The sequence below is a fragment of the Miniopterus natalensis genome, chromosome 20 (genome assembly GCF_054644295.1).
Source record: "Miniopterus natalensis isolate mMinNat1 chromosome 20, mMinNat1.hap1, whole genome shotgun sequence".
Taxonomy (NCBI): Eukaryota; Metazoa; Chordata; class Mammalia; order Chiroptera; family Miniopteridae; genus Miniopterus; species Miniopterus natalensis.
This window is the reverse complement of record NC_142100.1, coordinates 17,409,496-17,436,086: the sequence shown is the minus strand read 5'-3', so window position 1 is coordinate 17,436,086 and position 26,591 is coordinate 17,409,496. Positions and strand designations below refer to the sequence as shown.

The 26,591-nt window shown below is 38.6% G+C and overlaps 1 protein-coding gene across 1 annotated transcript in view; it reads right to left on the bottom strand.

The window, feature by feature from the left end:
• PITPNB (phosphatidylinositol transfer protein beta) overlaps window positions 1–26,591 on the bottom strand; it is a 61,135-nt gene that overhangs the window by 8,967 nt on the left and 25,577 nt on the right. The window contains exon 8 of the mRNA XM_016198633.2: window positions 11,618–11,695. Coding sequence (XP_016054119.1) covers window positions 11,618–11,695 — 78 coding nt within the window. The remainder of the gene's footprint in view (window positions 1–11,617; window positions 11,696–26,591) is intronic.

Below are 26,591 nucleotides of genomic sequence, written 5' to 3'. Positions count from 1 at the left end.
AAGGAAAATCCCAAGCATCTGGGCTTTAATATCCACAAATGATTACACCTCATAGTTTAAATGGTGAGGTCAGGGAATCAAATCAAGAGTTGTTATGGTAAAAAAGGGAAAATATTTTTAAAAAAAGCAAAAGCAAAACAGCACAGAAGAGAAGTAGGGAGACTATCTGGATTAAAAGAGACTAAAGAAACAAAACATAATGTCTACAATTTACATTCAGAAGAAAACATAAGGGAGCAATAAGAGTTTGGATCCTCAGACTCAGAGTATAGAAAGTCACTCAGAATTTTTAGATTCAGTCAAAAAAATTTTTAATATGTATTTGTGTGGAGAGAGAGAGAAAGAGGAGAGGGGAAACAAATATGCCAAAGTGTTAACAACTGTTATGCATCTAAGTGGAGGTGTTCACTGTTTTATTCTTTCAGCTTTTTGGCTAGTTCTGCAATTTTTGATTATAAAAATTGGGGGATTGCAATCCATTTCTGTGACACTCAGTGCAGGCTTCTGCCTTAGTAGCATGTTTATTTCAGAAGAGGTGAATGTGGGGTTGAACCAGGAGCTCGCAGCACATGAGTTCTCCAAGCTGGTGTGTACGAAAGACCAAAATCCTTCTGAGCTGATCCAGAAGAGCCTGGGGTGGGCTCACAGCAGCAAGCAAATGCAGACATGGCCTTGCCTGCAGAGCTCAGGTTAGCCCAAGGCAGGTACTTATCAAAGAATCAGATAGCAGAGGGGACTGCAGGTAGGGCCTAGGGAGAGGGCCAATCCCTAAACTCTAAGCCCCAATGCTGGTGTACTTACAAGATAAGAGCTGCATCTCAAAACTGTTGTGAGGACTCCATAAGGCAGTGTATGTGCCATGCTTAGTTGGTAGAACTCAAGGGCATAATACATATCCGTCCTCTCTTTCTGTTATAGTAGTATTTACCACTTTGAATTTGGGGGAAAAAATCAAATAAAGCTTCTTAGGAGTAGAGAATCATGTGCAACACTATGGGAACTCTTTTTATAAAAACTACATTACTGAGTGAAAAGATAAAGCAGCCTTTTTACAAGCGTTCTCCCCTTCTTTACCATTGTTCTCAGCTTCACATGGCATTCAAGACATTACAATGCCAGCATCAGTCACACTGTGTGCCACTGTCACTTCCTGTCAGCTTCAACTCACTCACCTATCCCACTTTCAATAAGTTCGTTGTGTGAACAAATATTCTTTCCACTTAGCCACATATACATAAATTCAAAAAATGAATTTCTAGGTCTTATTCTAAAACCTCAAGATTATTCTTCATCTGTGGAATTACAGCACCACACTACATTTTCTCCCCCCCTGAACTCTCAATAATGTTCCATTTCAAGTGAATTCTAAGGATAATATATATGAAAAAAATTCTACATTGGTATTATTAATAGAACTCAATGTTCTATAGAGTCCTAAATGATTGATCAGCTTTTCTCAGAAAATCTCTTCTGTAATAACAGTTCATCTTCTGAATAATGAGCTGGTACATGGGTTAAATCAATGGGGTAACACCACAGCATTTAAATAAGATTATTACATATAGCAAACCATCCTTTTCCAGGTAAGTTCTATGTCAACAGAGGAACTTGGCTAGCTTAGCTCTATTTTTCCATGATTTCCCTCCCATAAAACAGAGTACCACTGTGAAAATTCAGTACACACACACCCATACTTTATGAACAAGTTTAATTCAGTTAAGTGTTAAGTGGGTGCCATTTACAACCCAATCTGTGCTAGGTGTTGCCAGAGGACACAAAAGTGACTGGCAGAGAGGAGAGTAAATTATGTTTATCAGCAATGATAAAACCACTTCTTTTGGTGCCAACAATCAGAAGGGACACCCTTCTATTGTGGCTGCTGTGGCGCTGGGCAAAAATCATGTATTTGCAACTGTCCCGTCTTCCCCCCCCCCCGCCCCCCCCCCGCTTCCCCCGACCTACAGGACCCATGCACTACTGTTTATGGAAATAGTCAACCAGTCTTACACAGCACACAGGTAGCTTCTGAGTGCCCAGCCTTATTGAAATAATGACAAAACTGGTCTTTCAGAGATCACTTTTCGATAAGCAATGAGCCAGTCTCTCTGACGTATTCTCTAATCCAATGAGTGTCACTGAAAACCTTCATATGAAACACAATTTGTGTATATGTAGAATACAGCACTGAAAATTGTGAGATACACCTGCCAAATAGCTCCCATTATGCAAAGTAACTTCCTATGTAAGGTGGGAAGGGCCCTTAACCTCTTTGGGCTTCCTCCTCTGTCAGTAAAAGGAAAGCTGGGCTCTATCAGAGCTTTCCATCCTAGAAGTGAGTGAACTTAGTTCCTCCTGAAGAGTCAGGGTCAGCCCAGGGGTAACGTACGTGGCTTAGACATCCAAGGCCTTGTCTTAAAACTTCCTATATTTTTGCCTTTTTTCCCTTCATAATATTCCTGGGCTTATTAACAAAATATCTCCCTGCCCACACACTCAGGCCAAATTTCCTCTGTGGCTGAGAACCATATGAATCATTCCAAGGTCCTACTAAGTACGGGCTACTGATAACTTGGTTCTGTAACTCCAAATCATTAGACGCCCCGTACTAAATGAAAACCTTAGGTATTTCTAGTAGAGCATCCACTCCAGAAGTTTATAAAAACGGCAGGATCAAGCATGGTTCTAATTAAAGAATAAGCTAAATTTAATATGAACATGCCTATACCAAACTTGGGCTCCAAGAGCAGAGCACACATGTGACTTCAACAATTACCTACATCGTTTCTCACATTCTTTCTAGTGAGTCTGGCAGGCTGCTCAAATCAATTATGGTAATACTGGTAATTTATTAAGTAATAATGGCCTATAAAATTTAGTTTAAAAACTGTAAGTTTTAGGATAGGACAAAAAAGAACTAGTTCTCCCTAAGCTATCTTCCCCAGATCTAAAATGTATAGTCAGTTTCAATCTGTTTTTTTGTTTTCCATCTAATAAGTAATTATTTTTTAAAAAGTTCAGCCCTGGCCGGTGTGGCTCAGTTAGTTGAGTGCTGTCTCATGCACTGAGAGGTCACTGGTTCAATTCCTGGTCAGGGAATGACCTGCAATCCATGCCAGGATTGCAGGCTCGATCCCCAAGTACGGGGTGTGCAGGAGGCAGCTGATTGATGTTTCTCTCTCTCTCAAATAAATAAAAAATCATTTTTAAAAAATAAATAAAATAAACATACTCTCAAAATTTTTAAAATCATGTATTTTAAAAAATACTAAATTTTTTTTTAAAGTTAAGGGAAGAATATGTAAACCAATTAAACCAATAGCCTGCTGCCTTTATTTCTTGGCCTAACCCTTCACAGTATCAATATCTCACATAGTATGAGGCATAGGTCACTTACAGAAACAGACTCTCTAATGTCCCCAGGAGAAAGCTGAGGATATAGAAGCTATATCTTTTTCTTCAATTATTATTATTAATATATGTGATATTTGAAGTCTCATCCAATCCTAAAAATGACTTACACAATTCACCTCTTAGTTTGAGCTATGATCTTAAAACAAGTGAGTAAATAAAAGAAACAACTTTTAAAAGTCTCCACACTTACAACGATGAAACAGAAAATAGTGAAACTGCCTAGATGCAATAAATAAAGGCTAAAGGAACCCTCCTGGCACCATTTTTCTACGGTGGAATCTAACACTACGCAATTAAAAGCCTCAAAACTGCTCATATCCTATGTATATCATATACTTTTAACCTGGTAATTCTACTTTCAGAAATGTATCCCAATTCACCAGGTAAGAAAATAACAACACTGTAGATTTATTTATAACAGCAAAAAGCTAGACATATTAAACTCAACATGTACTGAAGAAAAGTGATGAAATACCTCAGAGGCCTTCCAAACAATGTCCATTAAAAACCATCTTTTTAATGAACGATTAACAAAGTGAAAAAGAACAAAAAAGCTTAATGTGAATACAAATAGGTATCTATGATATAAACATTTATAACAAAATCAACTACATGAATCAGGAAATATAACAGTAATTAAATAGTGAGCTTATAATTGATTTTTATTCTCTCCTGTGTGCAATTCTTTATTTTCAAAACTTAATATATAAATATAATTTTATAAAAAAACTAATATACATAAAAAACTCTAAAAAACTTTTTCCCCTCAGCTGAGTATTTTGGACAAAGATTTACTTTGCCCTAAATTACCTGGGTAATATTTCAAATCTTTATTCTTCTTTGACTATAAACAACCTAAATGTTTTCCTGCCTTCCTACTTTTTGATGTTTAATAAATCAAAGCTAAACAAAATCAAGCTGAAAGCTGAACTAGGGTCTTTAATATATGACTTTAGTGTAATCCGAATTTAATTTTTCCTAATCAAACTTCTAAAACAAAAACAAGGTATATATGCAGAGTAAAATATAATCAATTCTCAGTTGTCAGCAATATTCTTAAGAAAATGTATAACTTTTAAAGTGTGAAAAATCTCAGTGGGACAAATATTTGGGATTCCCCCTCCCTTCAGAGCAATGTTCCAAGATCCCCAGAACCCAAAGGAGTTCCACGTTGTCTCCCAGCTCTCAAGGAGGCTCACTGCTAGGGGGCAGGGCAAAGCTTCTTCTATGGCCTTAAATCATACAAATGTTTTCTGATTTTTTTCTCTTCATCAGTTGGAAAAAATAACCAGAAAGCAAAGAAAGCCAAAACCTAATTCAGATCATTCACACATAAATTCCTACCCAGTCCAAACCTAACATTTCCTAACCTAAGGCAAAACAGGATTAACACTCCTAATCTACCAGTGAACAAATTATGTTGCTGATAAACACAAGATTTATATAGATTAAACCATAAAAACATAAAAGAATACTTGAAAATAAAAGGTAAAATATGCTTGGTCACCAGAAGACAAGAATCATCAGACGCTCTATAAAATGGAAATTATGGGCTAACAGAGGAACTCAAAATGATGGCTCATCTTTACATAATTTAAATTTCACCTGTAACATAGCCAGTTGTGAAATGTTCCCCAAACTGTATTTAAATAGTTTGTGTACTCACTGAATTCTTTGCATTTCATGTTTTCTACTATAAATGAAGCCCCCAAACTGAAATCATGTTTCTAATTTAACAGCACCTATCAGGTTCCTCTGGGTATGCGGATGAGCCCTACGGGAGAGTACTGGGCACTAGAGCCATGTGGTGTAACCAAACAAAACCCAGCATGTTCAACTGGATGGTGAGCAATCAGCCCGTTAGCCACAGGAACTAGCTGCTTGTATCTATGACAAACAAATATATACAAATGTAAGAGAATTAAAAAACAAAACCAAACCCACAACCAAAGGTATTCTGAAAATTCATTTTCTAAAAATACTGTTCTCGCGCAGTCTCGTGCTACAGATCAACTCTCCGTACACTTTTTCCTATTTAAAATATATTGGGATGAAGACGGAATAGGTATATGCTACATTCAACCAGAGGTAACACTTTGCAAGGACACAGGAGTTTCTAAAAGACTCACATTTTCTTCATATTTTAATTTTTCAATTTAAGGCAGCCTGAATACTCAATTTCAGCTGTTGAATTTTGTAATGCAAGTTTCCAACCCAGGTTTTACTAAGCAAGTTAAAAATAAATGATCTGCTGGGGCTGTTGCCAGTGCATGCACCAGTAAATATCAAAACAGGATTACAGAATATATGTGAAGTATGTGTATTGAAATTTCAAGCAAAACCCGATTCCCCAACTCACAGCCATTCCCTCACCTCTGTTTAGATTTTGGTAGCCATTCTGATACACCTACACTAGACATATATTAAGTCCAACATTTGATTTTTATTTGGTTTAAAATAGTTAACTGGAATCCACCAAATACTTACCCAGTATCCACTATGAGCAAACATCTGTGCTAGGCAAGCTAAGTGAGACACAGAGCCTATGGCTAAAAATTCAGTGAGTAATGTGGGACGAACACAGGAGGTCGGAGAAGGAAGACAGAGTTGAAAACATAAACCCCGGCCCTGACACAAGACACACCAAGTGCCATGAGAGGTCATCAACAAAGGCCTCCAAGAGGGTTCAGAGGTGGGAGATTCCTATGTTTGGCAAATGAGAACTGATAAATGGAAGAAGTAAATGTGAAATAAAGTTCAAAAGATTAAACTAACTGTGAGTTACACTAATGTCACAAAACTAAGCAAAATGAAATTAAGGCAGAAAAGCTTACTGCTTGTGAGAAGATAATCATGCACATTTTCCATGTCTCCAAACTTAATATTTTTGGAGCTCATACCCATTTTACTAATAAGGACTATGACATGCTTCATGTTTGTGTCCAATTACTCTAGGAGTGACACTATATACAAGTGAAACCACAAGTTCACCCTTGAAATAAAACTCATGAAGAAAACTTTATGTCCCTGATAGCGCTAGTGAGACACTCTGCAAGAAGCCCAGCCTGCCAAATCCCTTCTCAAACCTGAGTAGGACACTTCATTCCTTTAGGCCCGAGTCCTTCAGTTCTGCCTGAGAACAGAGGCATTCACTATCCAATATAAGTCTAGAACTAATCATGTACCGCTCTTGGGCACTTAGCTTCTTGAAGACATGCAATGGCTTTTTTGGTGTCCTCTAAAGGAATTGCATAATTTATACTGTGTTAAATACATATTTTTAAAAACCTAGTTGTCAAACCAGGTACTCAAAATAATCAGCCAGGTTTCAAGGTCTGCTTTATTATATATAATCCACAATGTGGTCTAATCAGAAACTAATTATTAAGCCTCATTATACCACCCACATGGGGTTTCAACTGTAGATTACGGGGAGGGAACAGCTTTTAAAATGCCTTCACCTCCTTCCTGGAACTCACAGCCATGTCTAGATAAAGACGCACGAGAACGCCCTCAGTCTTTCTCCCTGGGTGGCTATCTTGAGGACTCTCTGGGCCACTTTCCTGCCAGTCTCAATCTCAAAGGGATCTCCACAGCTAGATTTCAACTTCTCCTGCCCCCCACCCCTTCTTTTATTCTACCAATCACCAGCCAATAGAACCTTGTGGTATCTTTATTTTAGGTCACCGACAACCAAAGCTATCCCCTTCTTTATACAGATAGGAGGTAGGAAGAGAAAGTAGTCGTGGTAGTATGGCAGGAAACACATTAGCATCCCTCTAATCCACAAAGACAAAGATGGCTGCCCTCCACTGGCTTGGAGGATCCAGAACAGCTTTTCCGGCAATTCTGAAATGAGTCTAAAGCGTGACTGAGCAGGTAAACAGTATGACAAACTGTTTTGAAAGACTAAGCTCCAACTGCCAGAACTGTTGCTGACTGGAGTTAACTAACGCAGAAGAGAAACGGGACATGCCTTTATGATTAGAAACAGCACACACACACACACACACACACACACACACATATGTGTATATAATATATACATACATATAAGATGGGGCAAAAATAGGTTTACAGTTCTTCATATGAAAAATAATACAATTAATAATAATAGAATAAACTCTGTTTCCCATACTTACAACTGTAAACCTACTTCTGCCCCACCCTGTATTCAGATAATATAAAAGTCACCACAATTTCTGGATCAACTTCTTTATTTTATCTGATCCCCTTATACTCCAACGTTCAGACAATGGCTGAGTCTTCTGAGACACGTCAAGCACTGTAAGGGCCAGATGCTTTGGCAAAGACTCTTACAAAGACCCTTACAGGCCTAATTTTTAGCCATCGTACAGATGCAGACACAAAAAAGCTTAAGTCTTCAGAAGCATCTGGATTAAATGAAGAAGGAAATGAGGCCTTGCCATAGGATAAAAATGACATCATAATCTTCAAAGGTGGTGTTTCAATTTGTTAAAATGACAACTCCTCACCAGATCAGCAGGCAAACTAGAAAGCTAAAGGAATCCACATGTAAATTGTTTTTCATAAACCATCAGAACAGGTAGTCATACCAATGCCACAAAACACACAAAGCCCCCAAAACACAAACAAACGAAAATACGTACACATGTACAACACTCATGCATGTGAGGTGCTACAGAGAAGCAAGACATTTACATCCATAACAACGCACAATTCTGCCTGAAGCAAAAATCTTTATCAGGTTATAAACCGCTCTCCTTTTACTATGCACAGTCACTTAATCATGTGCTGAACCCTAAATAACAAAACATAATTCATGTGCTCAGATTTTTAAAAATTCTTGTTTTCAAAGGGAAAATGAATATACAACTAAGGTCTGCATCTCCCGGTTTGTAGTTTTTGAAAAATAAAAAGTATGCGTTGTACCATACGCTAAAAAAAAAGTCTGTATTCTTAACCAACGTGGAAAAATATTTAAATCTCCCTGGCAACCCTATGATCTCCTGCTAGCAAAGGCTTTCTAAACTGTGCTGCCTCTGCTTTAGGGCCAACCCAAATCAAGCACTCATTAAACACATAACCACGGGAGGTAAGGACAAGTAAACCAGGGTGTATTTGACAATCCCCAGATACTAGAACCAGGGAACTCCTGGATACTAGACAGAGAAAAAGAATAAATGTGTCATAAATAGGATATCACAGATATTGATCTCATCGACACCAACAGATGATGGCTTTTCATGGTGACAACGATGAGAGCTACAACTTACTGTGTAGTTTTCCTCTCTGCTGGGAATGTAATATTCATTCATTACTTCCTCTAGTCCTCACAACAACCTTAAGGTAGTTACTAATATCATTCCCATTTTAAAGATGTGGAAACAAAGGCTCAGAGTTACGATTAAGTTATTTAAGTCACAGTTTGTAACAGATTCACAAAAGGGTGTTTAATGGATCTCCCTTAATGCCACTGTCACCTACAAATTCCTTGACCACTGGAACATGTAAGTGGTATTAACAGGAATTATCAAATTCTAACAAATAACATGAATACAGAGATACACACAATTGTCACGATATGACACAGCATAAAAAGTACAGATTGGTGATCTGGGAACACTGGATTAAGAGTCGGAATTTGCAACATACCCACACCTTATACATCTCTACGACTAACACTGAATCAGGTTTCTTCTACAACTACTATTCGTGTTTCTCTAGCCAAGTTTCTCATCTATAAAATGAAGCAGTTGTACTTACCCCACAGGAAGGCTGTGAAGATTAAATACGACCTTGTATAGTGCCTGGCACCAGGGAAAAGTTTCTTTTCCCCCTTTCCAGTCTGGTGTAGACAAGCAGTAAATACTGCAATAATTCAGAAGGAAAACACCACTGTGGGATAAGTAAGAAAAAGTTTCCAAGAGATCACGAGGTTTAACTTAGCTGTGAATATACTTTGGAACGTGTACTGGTAAGGTGAGTTTCTGTTGAGGGGCATGGAAAGCCTTCAAGCTGTGAACAGCCAGGCAGCACTTACACAGAAGCATTTTACACACAATCCTGGTAAGTGGGTCCAGGACAGGATTGCTTCCTCCCTTTTGCTTTAACTACCATGCATTTCTTCCCTGCTCTCATATTTCAAAAGTACAGAAATCTCCAACTATCATCCTTCCCCAGCGCAGCCTTCAATGCCTCGATGAGTACATTTACTGACGCACAGGGCCGCCTGAACATGGCAAGGTCAAGTCAGTCCATAGGTCCCTATGTTTCTGTTCTATTATCAGTTAGTCATCCTTCTTCCTCTACTTTCCCTTCACAGCAGTAAACAGATGGTTTAATTAGTTAAACCTGATTACCCTAGTTATTTCTAATCACGGTAATTCACTGAAACTCAGTTAAGCAGTAACTCAATTTACAAGAGTAGCTACATCCACCATCATTTGGCTAAGTTAACAACCAACAGGCAAATGGGTAGGAAGGTACCACAACCAGCCAGCACTCTCCCAGAAAAATAATAAGGTACTGTTTAATACATACACACATGCATACCCACAAAGGGGGGGGGGGGAGGGAAGACTGCTATACCACAACCTGAAACAATGTAAAAATCACATTATTTCAAAAACCTATTCGAGAATTTTAAATAATCATTAATGGATAAAAAAGACAAACCAATGTTTGTTAAAAAGGTAAAAATCGTAAATAAAAAAGGAATAAAAATCATACTCCAAGTCCTAAAAGATTGCAAATTAGGTAAAAGTCATAGTGTCAAACTATCTTTTTTGCCTGTTATAAAACTGGTTAGGAGTTTCTACAGCCAACACTTGAGCCCAAATATAATAGCCCACCATGTAATGTAGCAATGCCTTTTCAAAGTTTACACTTGAAAAACAGATAATTTGAAGAAAATTCAGTATTTAATTCACCTCTGAGCACCTCTGAGTCTCAATCTCATGTCCTTCATTCCTCATGCAAGTATTATCAACTAGAGAGTTTTTACTTATTGGAGCAAGATGGCCTTTTAGAAGATATGGCAACCTTAGAAGTTGCCATTTGCCTGCTGCCCTAGCACAGCATTCTCTTTTAGAAGGCCACTGTTAAATCTCTTAAGATTCCTCTGAAGTCCACAGCTAGAAATCTGGCTAAGGGCGGGGACTTTTTAAATTCCATTTAAATTTAGATCCTGCATATGGAATTTGTTCCTTGATTTGTAAGTGGCATATATCACTTACTGGACATTAAGTTAAAAGTCTCTAATCATGGCCATTAAACTGGGAGAATCTTGAACTGAACTTACCCAGAGAACAAATGTGAAAATAAGATAATTATGAATCATTTCTTATAGAAGAAAGTCAGACTCATTCTTCATTCTAACTGACATGCAAGATAGTCTACAAAAGAGTCTGACGCCCATGAAGAACCCTGCAATGGGTTACTTGTGGGGCTGTTACCGTAATTCTCTAACCCGCAAGCAACAACTAGCGACAGCCTTTACTGACGACCTGTGACTGGCTTCAACATAAACAGATTCGTTACTAAGTAAAATCCTGTTGGTGGAAAATCTGCTCGGGGCAGGTTTAAGTTCCTATGCTCCTCTTCTCCTGTCAAATTAGCTGTAATAACTTGCCATCAACACATTAAGGGTTTGTCATTTAGTTTAGTGAATGTCTTTAAAATGCATTATATTTCTACAGCAATTTAAATGATTACCTGGACGGTGCTTTTCTTAATTCCCTGAATAAAGTAAGGATGTGCTCTTTATTAGAAAACAACTACTTCATTGAAATTGTTCTCTGGTGTCCTGCTTTCCAAAATATAACTATTAAAAGGCCAGGAACATAAGCTCGGGTGAAGGGAGCTTGTTCAGTTTTTACTAAGACAAAATTTAAACTATAAACCTTCATTTAACATGGATTTTTGTACTGCTTCAAGTCTCAAAAGAGAACAGTACAATCCCCAAAGACTAAATCACTTGTCTCTTTTTAAGAGTTATCAGAATAGCATTATGCTGAAAGCGACAGTCTGGCTCTGTTCTGTTTGTTAATGCAACGCAGACTTGCTGGCCAACTGCAACTGGCTGTAAGTCCTTATCGCAAATAAAACTATTTTTATGCCATTTCTATTTTTCACTTAAACGTCACCAGTTCTTCCAGACTCAAGACCTGTCAAGTGTTCTGTTGCCAAGACTCTGCCTGTCAGAAAGGTCAGCATACAGTACCTTCCAGTTGGGTCCCAAAGGGCCTCTTTTGGTCTTGACTGACTGGAATAATGCTGGGTCTTCATCAGCTTTGTAGTCCTGCAAAGCAAAACAAAGTCAGAGGCAGAAAAGAAAACCAGAGAAAATTCTTTAACCTTGCCGGAACAGCGCTTTGCAGCTACTAGAACAGACGACAGCAACTCATTAGGCTTACTGTGCTTTTGTATAAAATAAAAGTAGGAAAATGTTTCTATATGACATTCAGTTTTCACTTTGATTCTCTTTGTTTTAAACTTTTACCTTAAGGCAAAATGACTACATAATAAAAGCTAACAAAAGTCTTGACTAGCTGTCCACTGGTTACTGGATAGCTATCTCCAAGAACAAATCTCCAAACATTTTTCAATAGTTCCAGCATTTTGATATATGTATAGTCACATTCGAGAAATAAAACATACCCATTCCAGTTCTGCCAATACCCATAGATGATGGCATTGGACTAATTCCCCTCCTAGAGAGCAACTACCGTAACTGGGAACACAGATCAGAACTGTTGATTCCATGGCAATTCCCATTTCCTCCATGGTTGGGTCTATGGTGGATGCCTCAACCAGGAAGCCAGCCTCTCCAAACCCGAGTCCACAGAGAGCCATAGGGTACACATACTTTGGCTTCCTCATGGAAGAGGAAGCCTCTCACTGCCAAAGGAGATAAGGGAGGGGTTTATGACTCCTTAGGGGAACCGCCCCAAAATTTAGGTTTTATGCAAGCCTCTAGTGGGTGTAAATTCTATTTCCCTTAATATACTCTTCCTGATAGAACAGAGAAAATGAACGAAGTAAATCTTTTTAAACCTGTCTGCTTTACAAAAGTTCTGTTGTCTTTACAAACACATATGTAGACAATCTACAGAAAGAAATAAAAATTACCATTGAAGAGCTAAAGTTCAGGTTTAGATGAGTTGTAATAGTAACAGTGAACAGAGATCATTTGAAAATACTACAAAGAAAGAGCCCTTCCCTTCTCAAGTAGAACTTCTGAACCAGAAGTCCTTCAAAGCAACTGTGGAGGGACCACACACTTTGGGGGAAGTGCCCAGACAAGACAATATCAAAAATCATTGTTCTAGAAATTAGCTTTGAATATACTCCAAAGTACAATACAAACTTTGACAAATCAATGAAAACATGTTGAGAAATAGCCAATCAAAACTCAACAGCTAGCCCTGGCCGGTGTGTTCAGTGGTTAGAGTGCTGACCTGCACACCGAAGGGTCTTGGGTTTGATTCCTAGTCAAGGGCACGTACCTGGATTGCAGGTTCGATCCCCTGGTCTGGGTGTGTGTGAGAGGCAACCAATCAATGTGTCTCTCTCACATCGATATTTCTCTGTCTCTCCTTTTAGCTTCCCTCACTCCCTCTCACTCTCTCTAAAAATCAATGAAAAAAATATCCTCAAGAAAAAAAACCTCAACAGCCAGTTAGTAAGTGCATACGACATATTAATAATTCCTAAAGAGAAAGTTATACATAAAGTATGTGAGGAAGAAAAAATGTGAGGTTCAGATAAAAAACAAAACTTTAAAGATAACTGGGTTAAATGTATGACCCTGAACTCAAAGCCTGTTTAAATGTTGTGTAAGAAGCTATAAAAAGGCCCAACAATGGGCTAAAATTACCACACAAGCAAACTTAGCAGGCCACACAGGGTCTTACTGTTTAGAATATGCAGTGTGGTCAGTCAGTGTTACCCAGGAATGACAAACAGGGATGAGCCGACTGCAAGGGGTCGGACAACTGGGGTTACTTCAAGTGTCTGGGCGCATCAGCAGAAGGATCAATTACTGTCAGCTAAAATGAATTCTAAAACTCCTATTTAGAACCACACCCTCAAAATTAACAACTTCACTGCTGACTGAGAAAAGAATCAACTGCCCAGGAGTGGTCTCTCAAGCCCGGGGTTCAGTGAGAAACCGGCCATCGTGCTAACAAATAATCATGGACTCCAGAAAACATTTTCTTCTATCTCAGAGGGTTGGAATTAAAACCCAGAGACCAGCGCACTTTTCTCCAAAACTGAAAACATTTAACATCATATCATAAGTCACTTGTGACATCATCTCCCTCAATCAAGGTCTATTTATTCATCAGCCACCATGTAGAAGAAGGTAGTGCACAGGATGCTAAGAGGTAGTTCAAGGGGTTAAGGAGAACCAACATCTGGTCCTGGGTCCTAGAAAAGTCAGTCTAGCTGGGAGAAAGAGAGACAAATAAACATAACTGAAAGCCCAGGGAGTAACTGTTAATTGCCAAGAAAAAATGGAGAGTTGACTAAAAATGGAGAATTGAAACCAACCGATACCAGCCAAGGAAATGTATTTTTAAAGTGAGTTTTAATATCATGTTCAAAAGTAGAAAAATCTTATTGCTAAGGTGCAGTGTGTTAAAATTATTTATGATTAAATTTTAATTACCTGTACAATGCCCAGATGTTTGGCTAGTATTTCATCACATTTGAGGGAAAATACTTTCCTTTTTGTATTTTACTGAGTGTGACCTCGCTGTGGGCACAATGCTCACATTTTTTTGTCTTTCAAAATCTAAAATGTTATAGAGCCTCATGTGAGTTGAACAACACCACATTTCCTAAATCTAAGAGAGGATGCTCCATTATTTTATGTACCATTAAGAAGGAAAACATTCAGCTAATAAAACATGCTATAACTGAAAGACAAATTCTGATTTTGAATAAAATATGAGGGGAAAATCAAAGAGCAAGAATCTTAGAATTGATGAACCAGAGACTGCAGAACTACCTCTGTGGCTTCGAAACTTGCTCACTCCAACAGAGGCAAAAACCACAAAATCAACAACACAAAGTGTACACAAATATCAGTAGGGCTAATGGGAGAAAAAAAACACTGATGGAATGAATACAATAAGGGTAGTACACAAACCAAGAAACAACTGATTTAAGAAAAGCGAACTTAGTCTAAATTGTGGCCAGCATAAATTACTTTCATGTAGGAGAAAATGAATTCAGAAGGTGACTTGCCCCAGGAGATGGGACTAAGCATGATTACGGCACCAGTGAAGGTGAAAATGTGAGTGGATGGATTACATGGACTTCTCTGACAACACCCCTCTCCTTCCTAAACCCAGCTCCACATGAGGGCGACAACTTCAGATTTTCCATACCTATCTGGCATAATTAACCGAAGAACATGAAATAACACTTTAAAACTTCACTCTGGACCTAACCAATACAGTTTCACAAAGTGTATTTCTGAGCCTTCACTATTAGTGCTAGTTGTTCACTGGATGCTTTTCTGAACTATGGATTCACAGAATTATACAGGTGAAGTAAACCTTGAAGACCATCCACGCCGCCTCACTTTACAGATGAGGACACTACAGTCTGAGAAGGAGGTGATATGGCTCACTGAGGGCTCCAACACAAGGCTTCTTGCCTCTGTTCTGGGCTCACTCTGGTACACGACACAGGGGAGGGGCAGAAGGGTGTCTACAAATGCCAGATAAGCAAAAACACGTTTCAAAAACACCAAAAAGCAGCACCAGAAACCAAAGTGGATTTTCCTATAAGAAATGAGTGTATGCATATAAAATATTACATATACACATATCTCAAAAGCTAAGTGTTCTTCCCTCTCTGCTTTTTTCTCTTGAATATAAAGCGGCAAACATTAAAGATATACTGAAAATGTAACAGAAGCCAATTATTAACAATAGCACCTTAACCTTGACAGATGAGAATAATGCATCTTGTCAAAACCTAGAAATTTTTGGGCTTTTTTGTTAGTTTGAATATGTAAATGTTTAATCAGTTGAATTAAGTAGCAAGATATTTAAAAGCAGGAAGCAGGTTTAGTTTTAGCAACCTCAGTTTCGTATTTTCGTAACAAACATTTAATTTATTAAATGGTATCTTCTTTGCTGCAGTTTTATTGTTGGGTATCTAGCTTGGTCTTTCTGGATTTGAAAACTGGCCGATTTATATCCGTATCACAATGAACAAATATATTCCTTCATGTATGACAGTTTCAGCATAGAGAATGCAACCTCAGCTACCAATTATAGCTGCAAATGAGCAATAGTGTGGAATGAGACAGCCTGCTGGCTTTGTTAGTATTCTGTCTCCTTTGGGATCCCATGGGGAAAGGGCGGCTCTGATGAAGAGAAGCCCTTGGCTCACGGTTTACTGTGCTTGCCACCAGCTGCAGACTTCTCATCTCATTAGCTCTTTTAGAATACAGTGGGTGAAGACAGCTGTAGCCTACTTGAGTCCTCAGCTCCTGGGCATTCTGAAGGCTGAATTTGCTATGCACTCTCTGTAATCCTTGGGAAAAAAAGAAAGCAAATTCACTAGGCCAAGGAAATGTATTTGTAAAATGGGTTTTAAAATCATGTTTAAAAGTAGAAAAATTTTATTGCTAAGGTGCATTGTGTTTAAATTTTTTTGTGATCAAATTTTAATTATCTGTATAATGCCCAGAGGCCTGGCCAGGACAAGGGCTTAGTAAAACCATCATTATCAAGTTAGGTGTAATGTCCCTAGACACTGCTCACTCCACTAATACTGGTGCCTGAACAACAGAAAAACACAATGGTATCAGCATTAGGTAGATTCAGATTAGTGTTACCACAACTCTATTTAATTGAAAACTCTTATTTAAGTAGAAAAGGAGACAAGTGAAAGTCAAGATACCCTTCGGAGAACACATAAAATATGGTAAATAAATGGATTACTGAGTCTCCAAGCTGGAGCCACAGAATATTTTCATTCAATTCTTATAAATACCTATTTTCTGTCACTGGAATATAAAAGTTGCGCTGCCTCTTGGGTATGCATTTACAGCTCTCAATAGAAACTCTCAACAGAAACCAGATTCATTTTGAAGACAAAGAATATTAGTTTTATGAATCTTTAAGCATAGTGGCTGTCCCCCAAAATACAAGTGCAAAATTTGTGCTGAGGCAATCTAAATGTCCTTGAATCCAGATTTAACTCATGATTATGAATGGGAAAGTGAGTAGAAGGTGAAGGGCAGACTGGTAGGAGTGTCTTGACAGCTTGTGGAAAAATCAAAATACACTCCAGACACCAGAAACTGCTTAAAGAACCACACATGGGTTCCCACAGGTAAAGCTAAGTGTAAACTAAGGAAAAGTGTGCCCAAACACAAGCATTAGTAAATCCTGGACACCTGCTTATAAAAGAGCATCCCCCCACCCCCCAAAGAAGATAAACAATTCTACAGGGTAAACATAAAAACTTGAGAGAGATATTAGGATCCTGCAGCCTGCTGTAAAGTGCTTTCCTTTAGCATAACATGATTAATTAGGTGTCTATTCAAATAGCTCAAAGATAATCACTAAGTTTAAAATGCACAGGTACTGCTGCTCAATTTAGCAAAGCTTATTTCCTCTCATCACATCCTAAAAGTGAAGACCAGGATGGAGGAAAGGCTGAATTAAGTACAAAAGTAAAAATCAAACATCATTTATTAGCACTGCCCTGCACTTTTCAGTACTGTGGCACTTAGAAAACAAGGGATTCTTGGATACTTTCCCCACTGACCCAAGTACATAACTAACTGGAGTTGACAAAACTCAAGCCAGACTCCAAAGGGGAAGCCTATTAATAAAAAATGTTTGCATTAAATTTTGCAATAGCAAATAACAGAGGTGTTAAGAGAAATAACATTTACTAACTTGTTTAAGAAACTCATTTGAACAGTTATTTTCAAATAAGCAGCTTTCTTTTCTATTTTTAATTACATCTCCCCAATGACTCCTCACCATTTCACAGGTTCCCACAGAGTACCATTAATATAGTGTAAGTAAATCTCATTAATTCAGGTCCTACCACCTTGGAATTCATAATAATTTGGACAGGGGCTGGACTGAAGTTTATCTTTGCATGATCTATGAAAAAAGGATTTGCTACACAAATTAATAGAGTAACAAGATCTCAGGAGGGCTGTTTAAACAGTTCAGAAGTGTTTTAGAGCAATTCAGAAGCATTCATTTGCATATAATTATTATGCTAATTACAAATCATTCTTATCTATTCATTAAAGCAGATTCCCAAAGGACCACTAATTGTCAATAACTTGTTGGCCTAGTTTCTGTTACTGAATGTACCTCAGAGGAACAAAACTGCATTAAAAAATATTCTCAATTCAGTCCTCTCATTAATCCTTACTGGCTTTCCACCAATGAATCCTAAAAGCTGAATTTTAAACTGCACTGAGAACTGAGAAATACAATCAAACCTGTACGCCCGAACAGAACACTTTTTTGTAATGTTTCTAATCTCACAAAGACCCTGCAGAAACTGTCAACAAAGCTCTATGCTAAAAGGTGGCCACAGCTAGGCTAGAGCACTGCTAGGCTAGAGCACAGCGAGGCCAATCGCCTCTTCCATTCTTTCTCATTCTATCCATAACACAGCCAGAGAGACTGCCAACACTGTCATGTTTAGCAAGGCAGGCCTCCTAAGCCTTTGGAGGGTTACAAATTAACATAAAGAGAAAGATATCGGGATTTTACCTGTGAAAAGAGGTTACAACCAAAGGCCTGACATGACAGACTCCATATTCCACAACCGAGCAGGAAAACCAAATAGCCGATGGGAAGATGAAGCAAAAGGGAAAAGGTCCTTGAAGGACAGGAAAGGGGGTTCCTGGCAAGCCCAAGGCTGATGGGCTACTCTTCAGGGCAGATGGGCTACTGGTTTGGATAAGCCTGTGTTTTACGCACAAATATCCAATATATTTATTACTGTAACCACATACTTATTATTACTATATGTTTATATATTTATTGTAGCATTTAAAAGTGAAGATAAACTCTTGACTCCAATGAAGTTTTAACATATTAACAAGTCAATTTTGCTGAAGGTGCTTGTTAAACATTATTTTAAAATTAAATTGCATGCCCCTGAAAAATGTAAGTAGTATGTTTAGGAAAGTTTTATTTAACACAAAATGGGTTTGTTACCTTAAATGAAAGTAGATCGCAGAATATATTACAACAAATACCTTAAACTAAAATTGGAGGGGGGGAGGGGAATGTCCTATTTAAAATTCATAGGTTGAGCCCTCTCCAGTAAAACGTCCATGTTGGTTCACAATCTGGCCTTCAGACAAAGAAGGTCCTAAGTCCCAGAACCCCATTTAACCCATAGCACCAATTTAACAAACATCAAATAGGACATAATTGCAGGGGAAAAATTAAAACATTATTTTTTTACAGCAAGAACAAAATACAATAAGAAGCATCATTCTTGCTACTATTTTTGGAGAACTTACTTCAGAAGAGCCAGGACTCATATGCTGCTCTCTCAACACCCAGGTTAACCACAGTACTTTACTGAAAAAATGTGATATAATTTACACTTTATCATTGATAAGACTTAAGTACCTGAAGGGATCTCAGCCCAGAAAGCCTTTCCTAAGGAAAGAGTTTACATTGTTAAAAAGGGGCTTTTATAAGGAATTCACTTTAAGGAGCCGTTTACATGAATTTCTTTAAAAATATCTTCCATTAGCTGCTCACAAAAACATTTTCTAACTCCTACCAGAAAATTTCCCCCCAGCCAGGAAGGAACTGGAGCAATTCTACTAAATACCCTACCATTCATTCCATCACCATCCCTACTTTTTACTTTTAAAAGATGGAAGAGATTAGAAATAAACATTAAGTTAATAATGGGTTCAAGGTTCTAGTGTAAAGGTATTTTGTGCAAAATATGCTCGTACATGCAGATTTTTAAGAGAAATTTAAAAAACCTTGCTAAGATTTAAGCAAGCATGAAATAAGCAGTATGTTATTATCCCACAAGAGGGCACTGCTACCCAACTATGTCTTCAAGTCTATGGGGCATTCTCTAAATCCACTACTGGATGCAAATATTTTAAGTGTTCCCCAAGTACTTGACCATGTAAGGCAGCAGAAGAAAGTGGGAAACATTTTTACACTTCTTTTAATAAACACCATGTTAACATTTATTTATATCTTCCTTGAGGATAGGGGGGAAAAACCTCTGTAACTACCACAAAAAGGATCTTGACAATGGTTTGCTTCACAGCATAGCAAAGGCAAGATTCTTGAGAAGAGCATTTCACAAGTGAAAATTTCTTAAGCAAAAGCAAAATCACAGCTACCTCAAAACCTCAATTTGAGCTGTTTTGTTTTGTTCCTGAGTTCCAGGAGGCTCCTATTACAAGTTAGGACCTGGGTCACAATTCACACTTTAATAAAGTTATGCACACACTTTAATAAAAATCGTCTGGGGCTCTCACACGTACACCAGAGATAAGTTACAAACTTTAAAAATAGAAATGAATGTCAAGGTTCATTTTAATGGCAAAAGGAAGAGGTACTCAACTAGACCTAGTGCATGCTCACGCCAAAGAGTACTGAAGAAGCATTTGGCAACCACAGGCTCTCCTCGGACTTGCTGGACCTCAGCCACAGACTTAATAAACAAAAGCTCTTTTCAGGGCTAAAGACTGGGTAGCCAGCCACTGCACAGCTCTGAGAAGCAGAAAGCCCTTCTTAGGAAGTACAAGGCAGCAGTTGGAACAAAAGTAACATCTAAAATGCCGCAGCTTTTTGAAAGCTAGGAGAGAGAATAAGCTAGAGCGACGGTCAGTGCTGACCATTTAAGGTTATCATCTACCAAAGGTTAATTAGAATGATCCATTAGGTCCACCCATTAAAACAAGGTCATTTTCATAGCTCAAAAGCTGACAAATATTAACAATTACACATAGTCTGATCTAACATTTAACTTTTTCCAGCCAGATTTCATCATGCTTTTAATTTTAAAGAAAGGAAAAAAAACTAATCTTATAAAGATGATTTAGAAAGTACATTTAGAAAGCACATTTCTTTAAAATTATGAAGTTTTTTTCTAAAGGCAGTGCAGTAAAGCATATGTTGCCAAGACTATCTACTCAAATATATAACATCTGGGCACTGCCTCACAGAATGTCTGATCAAAAGAAAAGATATGCCTGAATCCTTCGTAGAGCACAGAAAACAAGCACTGCTTAAGGTGTGACCAAAACTTGCATGCCTAAACAAACTAAACTAAGCTTCATCAGCTTGCCAAGGCTGACATTTGGGGAAAAGTAACAATTAAAAAGTGTCAGATTGTTCAACACCCAAATAATGGAATGGCGGTTCAAAATGAAAACAGCTAAGTGAACAGAAAAGTGTCTTATGTGTTCACTTTCAGAAAATCAGGTACTGCTTAGAATACAGGGAGTCACACAAAAAATGCATACACATTTTAACAGCTGAGAGCTCAATTCTGAAAATGAAATGTGTTTTAATAAATACCGCCTTTATCATTATTCCAAGTGTGTGTTTATATTTTTTGGGACGCCCTATATTTCTGCTCTCAACTAAAATGGGATATTGTTCTCTCCCCCAAAACATACCAACTAAAAGAACCACAATCAAAGAAGAAAGGGTCAACGCTAGAACCAAAAAGCACAAACTTTAAAAGCCAACTCATTTTCTTTGATACCACAATCATTAAGAAGGCAATTGTGATACTTCTACAAGAGGCTACCATACTGTTGTAACTAGCTAGCTATTAATAATAGGAAAGGAGCAAAGGGAAGGCCAGATATTATAGGCATGTCATCTGGGCAGCTTCACCAAGAAACTACAACTTTATACTCCCAAGGGGCCCAACAAAGGGGAGACAGAGGCATGCCCAGTAAAGTTGGGGTGGCACAGGGAAGGTGCTTGCTGTCGGTCACACTGAGAACAAAGGTCATTGGCTAGAATGGGTATGGCCACTGCAAAGGAGCAAAATTTGGGATATTTAATCCCCTAGACAAAGGAGTTCACTCTCTTGTGCTCTTGGGACTTGTGTGACTCAGCCTGTACGGACCCCTTGTGTTCACCCACATGACCCACAGCCACTCGAACCCCACATGCAATGGACTAATGGACTGCAACTAGCCTAATGCTGTACTGGACCACTAATGCTGTACTGGACTAGGCTCCAACATGGAACGGAAACTCTGGAAACGGCTCTGGCTTTAGCTTTACTGAGTGGATGTAACTCCACAGAAATAAAGCTTTCTATCATATTTCATCTTCCCATGGGGGCCTTTGGAAATGCCTGTTCCAGTGGTACCCCAAGAACCCCACTTCCACCGATAACACACAGATGTGCAGCTTAGATGAGCCCAACAATCCTATTATTGTCTTTTGATATACAATGAAGTGGGCAGGGGCTCTTTAGTTAATAAAGTACAAAACTCCAAAGCTCCCGGTTCTAGTTAGCCTTTGAACCCAGATTTTGGCTGCAGCCTGAAGCCCAGCACAGGTATTTATCAGCTGTGAGAGAAAAGCCCTTTGGAAGAAGGGCCCTCAGCACTGCTGCACTACATAAGCTACAGCTGGACCAGACAAACTCCAAAGTCATTTAGAAACACTTTAGCTGCTCACTGATTAAGAATCCTGCGCTCTCTTCAGACAGACACAATTATTCCTTTATCTGGAAAAAGTTACCATACTGCCAAAGAGCAAATAGCAAGTTCCAATAAATGTTGGCTAAATGAACATGAGTAAATGTAGGAATGGTTTTAGCTCTAAGTATCCACACCAAAAGACATCTTAGGGCCTTCAATCCTTCATTATAACTGTACATATGCAAATTTCAAAATACAGCAGTTATGGGAGAAGGTGACCAAGGCCACCGATGAAAACTGCTATTTCGGGGGACTTGGGAGGACACACAGAAGAGCAGGCTTGTTTAACTGAATTAAGAATGCTCTTAATCAACATATTGCAAAGGAAGGCACGTCATATAGTAAAACATTCTAGAAAGAAAAAAATAAGTCAGTAGCCCTGCTTTTGAGTCCTGGCTCCCCTTCTACTGGTTATGTGGCTCAGGGGAAGATGCAGCACTTCCCTGGGCTCAAAAACTCTTTAGTAAACATAAAGGTTGGGGTGAATGATTTGAACCATGGCCTCCAACTGAGATTTCTTCTGCTTACAGAATCCTAGAAGAAGGATGCCCCTCTATAATCTTCACCATTAACAGTGTAGTACAGCACATCCCAGGCTTAAGAATGCACAGAAATCATCGGAGAATGGGTGGAGGGGTGGTGGTGGTGAGAATTTGCATTTCTAACAAGCTGCCTGTGGGCTGACCTTGCTTAAATGGAAAGGGGCTCAAGCCTTTAGGCCTGGTCCACAATGCTTCCCAGAGGACCTCAAGGGCCCTAAAAAGAACCTTTTAACTTCCAAGGATCAATGGGCAGATCCAGCCTCAAACAGGGATTCACACCTGTACAGACCCTGCTACCCGGCTATAGTGGGGGTGTTTTCCAAAGGAAACCAGACCGGGGAGAGGCTGAGTGAGTAGTTCTGAATGGAGGTGATCCCAGGTACTAGCAGAGAGGAAGAGATTTACCAGCAGCCCATCCTCTCACTTGGGAGTACCTGTGTCCCCCAGAGTATCAAGAAAAGAACTGTGACTAATAAGTGGAGCCCCACTTTGCTCCAGGAGCTCTTGCTAAAAAAAGATGCTCAGGAAAAGTGTTCTGCTGGAGAGAGGTGGGACAAAGCAGTCCAGAATCCAGCAGCAGTGACAACCCAAGGACCATAGGTCAGGGACAGAAGTCTAGCTATGTGGGGCAGGCATCAGGGTGGTTTTGTGCTCTGAGCCCACAGTGTGAGACTCCATCACTCCCCAGGGGGACATTCGCAAACGGAGCAGGAAAAAAGGATGGATAGTTAAGGTAAATATGACATGGCAATTATACTCATGAGCAGGTAAGAAGGAGGGATATGGGAGAAAGAATTGGGGCGGAGAGGTTTAAAAAGGACCAAAGGAGAGGTATGAATAAAATCTGAACTTCATCAAATTAAGAGCACAAGCTAACTGAGTCACCAGCACTAGCAGGGCTCTCACGCTCTGCAGGGAAGTGCCCGTGAAGGACCCTATCAATCAGAGCACACCTGGCACATCCTTCCTGTGACCCAGAATCAACATGGCATATGAGTTTCTAGCTTTTGTCTCTTCTTTTAGGAATACCATCTTCAGTGAAACACCACTTCAGTTACAAACCTGGGCAACTCTTGGTTTTGAAATGCCCCATTTGGGAAAAATCTTTCATCACAAATTAGTACACTCCAACATGCTGAAACATAAGGGGGAAAAATTCATTCCCTCTTTAAACTTGCTGCATTTTAATATGAAATACATCTATATTTTTAAACTAAGCCTCCCAAACAATGTAATACTTTCGTATCATTAATATTTGATAAATAGTGACATTTATAGATGTTAAGCTAGATCAATTTTAAACCTGTGGGTGGACCTTACAAATTTGAATGAAACATTTCTGCTAAAATAACCTTGGAAATTATAAGAATATCACATATGATGTTCTACAGAGGAAGCATATACTATAGAGGGAGGCTGATACAATCCTTTCTGGTTTCACATAAATATCTGAAAATATGGTTCCAATTTCTTTCTTTTTTTAAAAAAACAAAACCTGCTCATTTTCTTTCAAATTACTTCCAAAAACGAAGGTCTCTCTGATGTTAATCGTGTGTACACTTCGGCTTACACTTTAAAGAGTCTTCCTCTCCTGGGAAGTGACTTTTGTATACAAATCATGGAAAGCTACTTAGACAAAGTGCTGGAGATGATTAAAAAGGGCCAGATTCAAATTTATACCTTAAAAAAAAAGCAGAAGCAGATGTCAACTGACTCATTTGTGTATATTTTGGAAATGAGTTGAAGATATGCATGTGCATTTCATCAGGACATTTAAAGAACTCGCAACTTTTTGTTGTGGTTATGTATTTACGACAACTTTAGAAATTAAAAAAACTTTAATTATATTCTGGTGTTTTATGCTGAATGCTGAATACCTTGACTTCTATTACAATTTGATCTAAAACACTTTTTAATATGACAGAAAGGTATATAACTCATTTAGAAATGACAGAATTTTTAGAACTGAAGTAATCATATACACTTCACCATCAAGGATTATTACAAAAAGGACCTAAAGTAGCATTTTGTTAATTTAATATTTGAACAACAAAAACTTCAATTCCTTCAAACTTTTTTCTCCTTTAACACCACAGAGGGGGGAAAATCTGCAAATTCTCTTTGATCCATCAAGCCTTTATTGAAAAGTCACTCCACATCAGACTCAATATTGAGTATCTTGCTAGGTCCTGGCAACACAGACATGATGAGAACAGTACAGGCCAGGCCCCCAAAGGGTACTCAATTTACCAAAAAAGCCTTTTCAGGAGTGATACTCAGGTTAGATTTGAAATGGGAAGAGGGTGAGAACTAGGGGGTCTGTCCTACTGGAACACAGTGTGCTCCCTGGCTGCTTCAATGCCAAGCAGAAAAAGCCTTCCCTCTTAAAGGAATTAACATCTTAACACTTCACTACAATGCCTCTTTCCCCTCAAACAGGAAATCTGTTTTGTTTGGTGGCCAAAAGAAATTGGGTAGGGATATTTATGCAGAAATCCCAGACTGCTTAGCTTCTTTCATTAGGCAATGATGCATCGTCTAGAAAATTACAGACAATAGTGGCTATACTAATAGTCCCAACCATACTTTCCATAAACATCAACAAAAAACCCTGAATAACCCACATATTTAAATATATATGATTTCTGTAGCATATTACTCTGTAACCCTGCGTCATATTGACAGATTCTTACAATAAATCCTGTTCCTAGTTATTGGGCCCATGTTTCCCTTCAATTATGTAAACATGTCAAAGCATCTCCCCAAGTATCCAGTTACACTGTGGGTCTAATCATATCCCTTCTATGCATGGTGAAGTACAGTTCATAAGCACAACCAAAAAAAACAGCAAGTCTATGACAGAGCGGTATACAAGCTGTCTGACACCAGCAACCCAGCAGAGAGTTAAACCCTAAAAGTAATCAACAATCATTCTGAATTAAAATGTTTAGGGCTGTTTGTATTATATTCATCTGCAGTGACAGAAAATCCCCACCAGGTGGAGTTAAAGGATTCAAGCTTCACTTCCAACTTCTTGGTTTCTTGACCTCCCAACTACTTCACCTTTGTCCTGATATGGAAGGAAGCTTGATTACTTATCTTTTCAAAATTACTAATTAACTATATTTCTTTTAAAGCAAGTAATAAGAAGTTTTTAGAAAAATTAGCTCATTCAAGACAAATTTAGCGTTCATTAAAAAAAAAAAAAAAAAAAGGCAATGAATTATAAGTCATACTGAGACTAACATCTCCAGGAGTTAGAGTGTCACAGTCTGAACTTTGAGAGATCACCACACCTTCAGAAGGCCTTCCTATTGAAATTCCACTTTGTTGGCCTATTCATAGTTACAAAGTTCCCAATTCTAGTGGCACTTAAATCCTTGAAGAGAAAGTTTTAGGCACTAAATATTGACTGCTGGTATGGCAGACATATCCTAATACGACCCCCCCACCCCAATGAGTCATAATCTTGTATAATCGCCTCCCCTGAGAGCAGGTGGAACCTGTGACTTGCTTCTAACCAACAGATGATGGCAAAGGCGATGGCTCTCATTCCTTTGATTAGGTTACATTACATGACCACTAAATTTGTGGTAATTTGTCATGCAGCAATAAAAAACCAATATGATTAGCGAGAAGAGGGCATCCCCTCAATCCACTGCGCACATCTCTGCCAGACCTCAACTCTTCCACCTGTTCCCCACACATCTAGCTGTCCCCAGTTCAAGAAGGCACTGTTACAACTGCCTTATATACACTGTCTTCTTGACCACCTATATAAGCAAGTGCATGTAGATATATTCTCCCCCCTTTTATAATTACAGATGGAAGAATATTATACACACCCTTCTTCATCTTTTTCTCTTCACTTTACCTTGGAAAGGATTCTGTATCAGTGCAAAGAGCTCACTCCCTTTTCACGACAACACGGAACT